The sequence below is a fragment of the Sander vitreus genome, chromosome 7, assembly GCF_031162955.1.
Source record: "Sander vitreus isolate 19-12246 chromosome 7, sanVit1, whole genome shotgun sequence".
Classification (NCBI taxonomy): Eukaryota; Metazoa; Chordata; class Actinopteri; order Perciformes; family Percidae; genus Sander; species Sander vitreus.
This window is the reverse complement of record NC_135861.1, coordinates 9245418-9257386: the sequence shown is the minus strand read 5'-3', so window position 1 is coordinate 9257386 and position 11969 is coordinate 9245418. Positions and strand designations below refer to the sequence as shown.

At 39.3% G+C, this 11969-nt stretch overlaps 1 protein-coding gene across 1 annotated transcript in view; it reads left to right on the top strand.

Annotated features, from left to right (window-relative positions):
- Nucleotides 1-8405, top strand: part of LOC144520639 (guanine nucleotide-binding protein G(I)/G(S)/G(T) subunit beta-1) — a 41161-nt gene extending 32756 nt beyond the window's left edge. Inside the window, exons 5-11 of the mRNA XM_078254509.1 lie at nucleotides 2885-2948; nucleotides 3409-3571; nucleotides 4651-4717; nucleotides 5187-5388; nucleotides 5679-5895; nucleotides 7533-7648; nucleotides 8214-8405. Of these exons, the coding sequence (XP_078110635.1) occupies nucleotides 2885-2948; nucleotides 3409-3571; nucleotides 4651-4717; nucleotides 5187-5388; nucleotides 5679-5895; nucleotides 7533-7639 (820 nt within the window). The 3' untranslated portion in view covers nucleotides 7640-7648; nucleotides 8214-8405. The remainder of the gene's footprint in view (nucleotides 1-2884; nucleotides 2949-3408; nucleotides 3572-4650; nucleotides 4718-5186; nucleotides 5389-5678; nucleotides 5896-7532; nucleotides 7649-8213) is intronic.
- The last annotated feature ends 3564 nt before the right edge of the window (nucleotides 8406-11969 follow it).

Sequence of the window (11969 nt, the reverse complement as noted above, 5' to 3'; positions counted from 1 at the left end):
CCCTTCGTTAACCAATAATATATTGAGTTAAATGTACTCTCAATATTGGTATCAGTAATGATCCAAAAACTACACTAATCTTATGAATTTTAAAATGCCCGTAAGAGGCAAAGCTTTGTAGTTGTAGTATTATAATTAAACCAAAAATAAAGTGTAGCCCAAATTTTATGTTACTGCTGATCATCTTGTTGAGTAATAACCCCTTTGCAAAGAACTGTTATGTCAACACCTTACTAATATGACATGCGACTGCTTGCATTCAGTGTTTCAGCGCCCTACTTTACTCAATAACTGTAGCCAAAACTACTCCTGTTACATTTGATTTGTGTTTCTAGGGTATAGAATTAAGATGAGTGTTTTCCAGACAGTGTTTGGGGAAAACGGAGTGTGGTCTAATATGAACAGATTATGCCGGAACAGCTGGAAAAAGTTGTAAACGGTGACGTTACCTAAGTGAATACAGTGTGCTGTTCCTTTTTAGCAACAGTTGCTTTATTTGCAATGGTTCTTTAAAAGCATCATGTCTTACAATTGCATTCCACGATATAGTGTCCTTTCTCCCACATCAAGAGTTCTGTTTTAATCTTTGGACCAGAATACAATCTGTTTTATTACTGTGAGTCGATTCAGCTTGACAGATATCGCACATAGCTAATGAACAATTCCAGATACATAACACATTTTGCAATGTCCATCTCCAATCAGATTTTCACTCACTATGACCACTACTTTGTCATTACAACACATTATGCAAACATTCCTTCTGGCTATATACTTGACATGAGCAGGTGACTCCATATTAACGCATCCAACACAATATGAAACTTGGAAGCAACCCTAACAAACTGGTGACATCAAGTATACTCAGCCTTTCCTTTTTCTTTACCAAAGTTAGGTTAGGATAACATTTAAACCATAGCTTCACAAGCCTAAACTGAAGCAACTGTATCACTCACTGTGTTGTTTACAAAGAAAACCTGACTGGGTCGATTCACATACTGAACATTGTGACAAAATAATAAATAGCAATTATTGTAAACAATGTTATTCGGTCAGTGGGTTTAATTGCTAGCTAACCACAGCTAAAGAAAAATCCAGCACCTAGACGGCACCTTAGGACACGTGAAAGTGATTTAATGTTAACGCTCGCTTTTAATACAATTTAACAAACAAAACAACATGCTCATCTGGGACGTTACTACGTGTTGGTTTTGAGCTCTATGTATCCTTACTGACAAAAGTTTGAAACGGTAAGTGAATACAGCTTGTCACGTGAACATACCGTCTTCTGCAGCAGGCAGTGAGGCAGACGGACCGCAGGGTGCTCTAGCTTCTTGTCTGATCTTTGGTCTGAGAAAGCGTAAATTCAAAATCCAAAACAGTGCCCATTCCGCTATTTCCCAAGCTACGGTAGCTGTCATATTACACAGGATATTCCATTGGAAATCAGCCGTCGAGACTTTCTTCCTTGTTTGTCACTCTGCCTTGTGGCGTACCGCCACAAATAAATCAATGTACAACACTGCAAACATTAGAAGAAATGGAAATTGTGGCTACATGTTATGTTTTCCTATTCTTTTGCTGCTATTCACTTTAGCTAAACAAAACTACAGCCAAACACACACTCCTCTCCTTGTGTTTGACTATGTCACGTGACAGCATCACAGTTACTCAACTAGACCTGATGAGTGATGAGCAACACAAACTGATTGCAAATTCAAAATCGGCTCTTTCCAAACCTTGGGTGTCTGTTCCCAACCATGTTGTCAGAGCTCTGTTTTGACTAGAAAGTGAGCACCTTAATCGCATTGCATCATCGTCTCTCAGCTGACACACACTTACTTTCTCGCTCGCATTGCACCAGAAGTTAATGTGTGGCCCTAATATGTTAGTTAGTAGTTAGTACTTTTCTTGCTTTTGACATCAACTTTGATTATTTGACTTTAATGTGTTCATTTTAAGACTGGGACGTTGATGCTTCATTTTCTTTTAGACTAAAATTCCCAGCACAGACCATTCTGTCCCTGGCTCATTATCTGCCAGAGTGTGCGCGTGTTAGCGCGTTCCCACCAGCCTGGTAGTTAAGATTTGCATAGTCCCTGCAGGCCTTGGTGTGTTCACTCCTTTCCCTGGTCCTGTGTATTGGGACTGTCACTGTGGTTACTCTTGTTGGATTCACCCAGATAGCAGAGCACAGCCACAGAGGTGCGTAAGAGCTGTCTCTAGAATGCAAAACAGGGTTTATAACGATTCCTATTAGAATAACTGCTTACCTCGCAGGCTCTGCATGTTGTGTTTTTGAGGCACATCAAATAGTTAAAGTAAATGGTCTTGAAAGTATCTAATATTATATAAGAATTACACAGAAATTAATCAGTATGCCTCAGCTCTCTGGATCAGTCCATTTTAGGATAAGCACTATCCATTCTGTGGAATACTGTGAAGTTGATACAGCAGCAGCTTTCAAATAATGCATTTTTGTGACATATCTGCTATACAGGTACAGAATTTAAAGCCTTTCATTCATTACCAATTTTTTTTCAATCCAATTTTTTTATTTTACTGTTGTGGAGGTTGAAATCTGAACAACAAAATGATATTCAAAATGTTCAAACAGAAAAAAGCCATGCCCTCACGTACTGTGTCAATCACTGTTATTTAGTTAGTGAAGGTCGCACATAACAGAAACTGTGTGTGTGTGTGTGTGTATGTGTGTATATATATACACACACACACACACACACACACACACCCCCATCCATCACAGGTATAGATGAAGGTTACATTTTTTGTTGTGTGATAATGTACCTATCCAAAATGGGCAATGGACTGATCATTTTGAATTGTTCTGTAGTTTGAGCCATCTTATTTTTCTTTTAATCAGGCTTTTGGTCAGCGCCTCCCAGGACGGCAAACTCATCATTTGGGACAGCTACACCACAAACAAGGTAAAAACTCCATATTCCACAGAACTGAAACAATCTCAATGCTGTGTAATTATTGTGTTTTCTTATACTTTTGGAAGGTAAAAGCTTTCATTCAGAAAAATGTGTTGAATGAAAATGGTTGACTATCACCAGATTTCCAACTGAAAAAAAAGACTTGGTTTGGTAAGTGGTTGTCAGGTGAACCATTGCCTTTACCTGTTCAACAATGCTTAAGTCAGCGATAATCATTACTCCCCCATTTCTGGCAGCTAGTTTCATTTAGATTGACAAAGTGCTGAGTTCATTATAAAATAATTCACAAGTCTTTGAAGGTGCCAAGTCATGCTTTTTATAGTGGGTATTGTGCCCTTGAAAGGTTAAGTTAATATTGCGGACAGACTTTGTCACATGCCCACCCCCCCTCTCTCTCCAATCTGTCACCACATGCTGTCTAATATTAAATCTTCCTTCTCTCTTCCAGGTCCACGCCATCCCATTGCGCTCCTCCTGGGTGATGACATGCGCCTATGCCCCCTCTGGGAACTACGTTGCCTGTGGAGGCCTGGACAACATCTGCTCCATCTACAACCTGAAGACCCGTGAGGGAAATGTGCGTGTCAGCCGTGAGCTGGCCGGACACACAGGTAGGCTGGACACATCCATTTACCCCTCAATCCCAGGATTTGTTGAAGGTCAGGGCAATCTGCCAATAAATCATATATGTACTGATACTGTACTGATAGTATCTACTATTCAGTATTCCCCCCAGAATGTGTCTGCAGTTTGAGGTTCTGTAGGCTATGGAACAAAAAACGTCGTCTTTGGATCCTTCAGGAGTACTGAATAATGCCCCCAGTAGTCCCTGCTGATATAATCATACTATGCTTAGCAGTAATACAACACAGACGAAATTAGGGATTTTAATTAATTCATGTTAAATCTACTCTTAGATCTGCACACATTAGCTTAAGAAGTAACTGGAACATGTAAAACATCAATAGACAACACCCGGCAGGATCATGTTCACCCAGCCAGTGTGCACTGCTTTATACAAAATTTCATGTTGTCATAATGTTATTGTCACGGAGCACTCAGTCACTGCATTTTTGGAGACAGTTTGCTTTCCACACTGAAGTTTCAATTTTCCTCTTCCTTTGTGTAAAGAAGAGCTCATACCCAATACTGAAAGCCATTCTATTATTGATGTCTGATTTTGTTTGCTCATGTACTAGTGTGAGCCGAATTATTTTCATATCCGAGAGATGCCAGTCACATGTCTTTCTCCATAAATACAGGAGCTGGTCGAGCCGTATCCCAGCGCAAACTAATGAAAGTGTTGAGCTCTTAGGCAAGGAGCATTCATCTGATCAGTGTCACATGATGCAGGAAGTGTGTCAGCATTTTAGTTCTAGTTCCCTCGCTATAGGGAGGGGTATGTACACTCTGTCGGCTAGTAACGGATGAATTATGGAAGCAAGTCATAAACCGGGAGATACCCTACAGCTTTTTTTTCCTGTTTCTGGGAGTGAATTAGTCAATTAATCTCCCCCACATTCCACACACAGCACACACAGCATTCTCTGAGTGTGTGATGGTAATTTGGAATAGAATGTCTTCTTCTGTGTAGTGACAGTAAGAAAATGAAGCCTCTACTTATTAATACGAGATAAAAGACAGACCATCATGAATTGGTTATTCAATCAGTGTGTTTGATTCCTGTCAGGTTACCTCTCCTGCTGTCGCTTCCTGGATGACAACCAGATTGTCACCAGCTCTGGAGACACCACCTGGTGAGTTGTGATACTGCACCCAATACAACACCACAACAAACTACAACCTCAGAAGATCGAGAGAGAGTTAGCTTAACACCTGTCTAACACAATTTAATCAAAGAATTGAGCATTATATATTTCAAATAAAGTTTTAGTTCCAGGGCTATCGTATTTGTTTCTGTTATATTGCTAAATGTTCCTACATATAGTCTACCCTGTTGATTTTTCTGGTTGTCGACGCTATTTATGGAAACATAGCCATATCAGTTCCCTAGAGTAATATTAAGATTCTCAACCAACGCTGTCTATTATAACTGGTGAGCTACCGTTAAAATCCAGGCCAACCTTAACCCCCAAGTGCTGGGTCTGCCTGAGCTAGACAGACGTCATACAGCTACCAGCATCACAGCGTGGGTCAATCAGTTTCTAGATGTTGTTTTGTATATTGCAGTTGTAATTTGACAATGCTCTTTTTGCTTTCTTGCAGTGCTCTGTGGGACATTGAGACTGGTCAGCAGACAACTACATTTGCTGGTCACACCGGTGATGTCATGAGTCTCTCTCTGGCGCCCGACACCAGGCTGTTTGTGTCTGGAGCCTGCGATGCCTCGGCTAAGCTCTGGGACATCAGAGAAGGAATGTGCCGACAGACCTTTACTGGCCACGAGTCGGACATCAACGCTATCTGCGTAAGGCCACGCGACGCACACAAATAATATTTCATGCACTCTTTTAGGGGTGACTAGAAGGACTGTGGAAAAGAATTAATGAAATGACTTGGTGCCACATAATTACGCTCTTTATGGACCAATAGAACAGAAAAAGGTGTGGCAAGTTACTGTTCCACAACCTCAGGACAATAACACATTTAATTACAGTTAATAAAATAAAGGCATGCGAATTATATGCTACAATCACTCTAAAGGGTAAATGTACAAACGTACCAACGTTGAAAAATCTCCCTTGACCTTTGTTGCAGTTCTTCCCCAATGGCAACGCATTTGCCACGGGTTCAGATGACGCTACCTGCCGGCTGTTTGACCTGCGTGCTGACCAGGAGCTGATGGTTTACTCACATGACAACATCATCTGTGGTATCACCTCCGTGGCATTCTCCAAGAGTGGCCGCCTACTGCTGGCTGGCTACGACGATTTCAACTGCAATGTCTGGGACACTTTAAAGGCCGACCGTGCAGGTAAGCCACCATACAGGGCAAAAGAGCAGAGCTAGAAAATATGTTGTGCTGATGTACTTCTCCATTCCAAAACTTAGACACATTCAAAACATGTCTGATAGACACTGGACACGACACATATTTTAGGTGAGTTAGCATCTCCTCAGGCAGAAACCTCCTCATCCTTTTACACTTTTATGAACGAGCAATGATGGTTTATTTTCTACCTCCAAGTTGTTGTTTATTGTAATTATTACTATTTCAAAAATATTTCCAGGCCTGCTCCATTACAGTGGTACACCTTTAGCCGTCTAAATAGCAAGCAGTAAATTTCATAGTTCGGTGTCAGCCCCAGTCAAAAATGTGGAGTAAAAAAAAAATATTTATTTACTGCAACAGATCCAAAATCCCAAGAGCCGTTAATCATAGGTTGACTTAATCGTAGGGTGACTGTAGAGTTTTGTTTTTATCTTTATCTGGAAGTTAAACAGCTAGTTAGTCAATTACCTGTTAGAAACTACATCATGAAGGCAACAGAACATTTCCAAACATAGAGTATCACCAGTCAGGGAAAGGATACAAGAAATCTTTCAAGGCCCTGAATCCGGCCGGCCACCAACAGGTCTGTGGACACCCTGAAGGAGCATCAGGGCTGGATGGCTGCGATGGGAGACACTGTCATACCACTCATGCCTGGCTGCTTAACAAGTTGCAGCTTTATGTTTGTTAAAAGAAAAAAATCATATGACATCTGGACTAGTGGCTGCCAGAAGGCAACTCTAAAACACAGGGGAAAGAAAGCAGAAGAATAATTTGTGATATGATCAGACAAAAGTTAGCTTTTTGGCCATCACACTAAATGCTATATTTGATGCAAGTCAAACCTCTTGTTGGTGATTGCTGTTTTAGCATTATTTTCTTGTAGTGCCCCTACTTGAAATGTGACATTACAGCAGACTTTGAGCTTCACATTGTGCCACGCACGTCCCTAAAAACACCACTTTCATGGCCTTTTACCAAAAAACTGCTGTACCAGATGGGATTGTGCACATTCCTGTAAACTAGATGAGGCCTCCACACTGAAGATGGGACGCCAACCTATTTTTTTAGCAAACTATTGAGCAGAAAGCAACTTTTTTAGATAATGGCGCTGTATAGAAGGCCTTTATATACATCTGGATGAGCAGCAAATGTCACCTTCTCCAGCAGGGAAGAGTCCCTGTGGAGGCATGAATACTTTACAGCTATTGACTGCTAGTGGGTTGGGGATCAGAAGAGGCCCACATATGAGCTGGCTATTTCAAATACACACACTTATTTGATCCATTGGTTGGTGGAATATTGATTATTAGCATATTTGGTCATTAAGCCTTAAATAAAAACTACCAAAACATATAAGCTCGGCAGATATCAGGACCCACAAGGCCCTGAAATCTGCTTCGCCTCCTCCCTATTTCACATTATTCCCCATGTTTCATCTTTTAGGAATCAGGTTTCCACAGATGTGTCATTAATGTAAAGATTATGAACTTACTGTTTTGTCACTTACACTACTTGCTGGTATCCAGTAATTTGGTTACCCAAGTCTAACCTAGCATGTGGTATCTATCAGACAGAGCAGATTTGTTGCTGTGTCTCAGCCTCTGGTTTCTCTGCAGGTGTCCTGGCTGGTCACGATAACCGGGTGAGCTGCTTGGGTGTGACCGACGATGGCATGGCAGTGGCAACAGGGTCCTGGGACAGCTTCCTCAAGATCTGGAACTAGAGTCTCGAGGTAAAAGATGAACTGAGAGGAATGTTCCTCAATGTGTGACAGTGAACAGCTGTCAGAGTAATGGTTTAGAAACAGCATCTGCTACATGGAACCCCATCTAGAGGTTGCATTGACTGCCATCTGGGGGTTGGGAGTGAAGGTGCAATATATGAAACCTAAAGAGAAACTAAAGGTATCACATAAGCTACACATAGTGGAATTATCTTACCTGAGGGCCCCTGTGTTAAATGTCTTCCATCCATTTAGATCTTTTTTTTTACCATGCACTGCCAGTTTCTGGCGGATCTGCCTTTTCCCGTTGTCATAGCTTCAGACATTTCTTGTCAAATGTCAAAGTGATGTAGTTTTGGACTTGAAATTTTAAACACAAATGCAAGTAAAATCATGGCGTGAGCCGTTTTTGTCTGCAGTTTGTGAATATTTGTAATTGCTAATCATACTTGGTGTAAGCAATATGCACATATGATCAAACTTGGATTTAATGATTTTACAGTCATCTGGCCAATGTGTGATTTTGTTGAATAATGATAATCAAATAATGCATTTCTTGTTTGTTTGTTTCCAGATGGCATCTGAGTGGAAGACCATTCCAACATCACAACGTTCAATTTTATTGCATATCCAATCTTTTCAAAAACACCACGATACTGACTCCAAACACCCAAAAAAAACTATCAAGGGCAAAAATTCTCTCTCTCTCTTTCTCATTTAAAAGAGCACAATTGTCTGTCAATCATTCAGCTACAAAAAAAAAGAAGGAAAAAAAAAGGTCGAGGAATTTAGTGGTTTCAAAATGGAACGGAGGGGAAAATTGTGCATTCCTCCTATGACCATGGTCTGGTATTGTAATAAGTCAAATGCAAACACCCCACAGCTGCCGCTGCCGCCGCCACCACCACCACCACCACCAAGCAAACTTGTCCTGCGTCCTCATTATACACAGGTCTGAGTGAAGGTTATTACATGACAGTGATCTAGCTTTTTGGCCCTGTTTCTTTTTGTTTCTTCTTTTTTTTTTTTTTTGGTTTCATTCTTCTTTGTTAAAGAGAAGTTAGTTAATGTTTAAAATGAGGATCAAAAGCTTTCGTTTTATTTCCTAGTCTTTTCACCTTTTTAGAGAATGTTTTTAAGTTGAAAACTAGAAGAACCTCCAGATCTCATGTCATTTTAAATCCAGCTTCATCGCACTGGAGAACAAAGCGAGAGAATTGAGCTTCAACAGGGAGTCCTCAAGCCACTTCTGGCCCTTCTGTATATTTAGTCCCATGATACTTTTACTGTTTCTTTTTTCCAGTGTAGTCCACAAATCTTTGTTTGCACAAAAAATTAAACTTTGCATATATAGAATAATGTCTAAAGAAAAAAAAAGTGAACTAACCAAGCACATGCTGTTTATGATAATGAATGCTCGTTTTTAAAACGAAAAAAAACAACAAAAAAACAACCATTTTAACCATTCTTACACCTTTTTGTCTGCCAACAGTGTAGAATAATTAAATGAAGATTAACCCATCAGATCATAATCCACCCTGCCCCTCTTTTTCTCTTCTCCTCCTTTAATTTAGTTTGGTTTTTCCCCGGTTTTTGTTGCCCGTGGTTGGGACCGGTGATGTGATTTGGTCGGGTAGGGAGTATCTCCACTTTAGCCCGGTTGCAATCCGGACGTTTCTCTTTTAACAGAGGTGCCCATTCCGTGCTTGGAAATGCAGTTACTACTCTGTGAATGACATGTTGTAAAAATCAATGTTTGAAAATAATGATATTGAAACTTTTTAAGTTAAAAACGAAAAAAAAAAGGATTTTGGTTGTCTGCCATGGGTGGGTTATCTCTTAGAATCGCATGCTGTAGAATTGCTTAAAAAGGTGCATATGGAATTAAGTCCTTTGATGTTTTTCTTTAAGAAAATAACCTGTTGAATATATCAATACAATGGTATTTATATTTTTCTTTTCTTTTTTTTCTTTTTTTCCTTTTTGTTTTTGGCTACTCCGTGCATACATGATTTAACTAAAATGTCAAAGCTATGCACTTGAGAAGCAAACCCTGCAACATAAACGGTTACTTGGTCCATACTTGGGAGGGATTCCACAAATTAAGAAGTAACGTAAATGTTTAAATTGTACACACATGCATACGTACATTCATTCACCTAAACATACACAATCTCAAATGGAACAAATCAATTGTCATTCCTTCTGTAGCAAACAAAATTCCACTTACAAAGAAAAACATTTTATAACAGGTTTTTTTCTGTCCTTTAATAAAAAATGAAAAAAAAAAATCTTGCAGCATTTGAATGGCAGAATTTTCTGTTGTTCCCTTCTCCTTGTAAACAGAGACGCTCTTTCTTTAGCAGTAGTGACATTTTTTCCATTCTGTTTTTTTCTCTGCGACATTCTGTACAAAAATGTGCTGTAATTGTGCGTTAGGCCTGGAGTTGGCAAAAAATAAAATGAAAATAAAAAAAATAATTAAATTCCCTTTCCTTTTCTCTCTTTCGCCATCAAATAACTAGAGCTCTGCACCCCCACTGTTCCCTTTTCACCTTTTGTATTTAATTTTGAAGTCAGTCAGTGTACAACCGAAAGCTGGATGCAAGATAGAAACTATATTAAAATGTACTGTTATTTAAGATGTAATAAAAAGCAGTTTGAGATGACCTACTGTGTTGAGTGTGATTCACTTAGAGCAGTTACCACTGAAGCTAGAATGTTGCAGACTGTTTGGTTTCCTTGTAATTATGTTCAAGTCAAATAAACAATTTCTTATCCACTGTTGAATCAGCCTGGCTTCTCTGTACTGTCATTTGCACATAGTTCTTTTCTCTTTGCATGCTAATAGTCATGCAGTTTGTTAAACAGCATTTACACAGAGTATACTTTGTATGTGGAGTTATTGTGAGGAAAGAAATTAAAACTGCAAACTATGACTGTCAAATTGTGATGTGTCGAGAGATGATGAAGAGAAGCTACATAATAGGTTCCCACTTACTGAGCACAACTGCACTGGTGTCGCACTGGTGTCGCCCCCTACTGGACATGAGTATAAAATGCAACAAGGCTTTTAAAAGAAGATTGTATAGATTATTGGAGAATACATCATTTATATTGTTTTAGTGTAATGTAACATGATCATCATACACTACTCGCTAATCAAAGTTACTTAACTGCCAAAAAAAATGAAATAAATACTATTCACACTGTCCAGTTCCTCTTGTGTCGGTGTGCACATTATGCTGTATGTCAAGCTTTGCTGTTGAGGTAACATGTTTAATTACTTAAACTCATTTATTTACAAAGTCTAAGTTCTATAACTGAACTGGGATCTGCACAGCCTGATAGAAAGTCTTACCACGACAGCCCGATTGGTCACTGACCATTTTATTGTGCACAAATGGCCTAAACAACATGTACCTATTTGAAATATGTATTCATGAGTGGCTGATACGAAACTTTATTTTATAAAGTGAAATACTTTTAACTACATGTTAAATACTGATAGATTTGTAATTACCCTGTCCTATAGCAGTTCACTGTGCATGTCTATTGTGACACACTGAATGCCAAGTAGTTTGCTTTAAGGAACAATGTTAATCATATTTCACATAAGGTCCCATCTGTCATGGCTTGTAAGGGGAAATAAATGAATTGTATTGCTCTGCAAATTTACAAAGCATTATTCCAGAGTTTTGGTACATTAATAGACTAAGTGAACAACCAGGATGGGATAGATTTGTGTGCAATGATTCAGACAGTGGCGCTATCACACTGTGGTTTACAGGTTGGGCATGACTTATTTACTGTATGGCCCACATAACTGCCTATTTGGGAGACAAGAACACAAAGTGTGTTAGATTGCTGAAGTTGGATTACCAACCGAACAAAGTGGACAACTGCCCCAAGGCCCCAGGTCAGATTCCCAGGGTTCAATTGGGGGCCAGCACCTCATTTTTGCCTCAGGGCCCTACAACAAGTTTGCACAGTGGTCAGACCACATTCAGTCTTATTGCATCACTGTCCAGATTGCATCACTATTTAGACAAACTGGAAAATTTTCCAATTGCCACTTTATGGTGATTTGACATTATGGAACTTATTCAAAATTACACATAGAAGGGTATACAGAAGGGACACAATTTGCTTCTCTAAATTTTAAATATAGAATTATGAATACAAAGTTGATCAATGTGTAGGCCTGAATACATGAAGCACAAGAGAAAAAAACTTCTAGCCTATATGATATATATTGTAGAATTATTATAATTGTTATAATACAATGACTGTAAAATTAGTAATATAGTGAATTAAATGGCTTGACAAG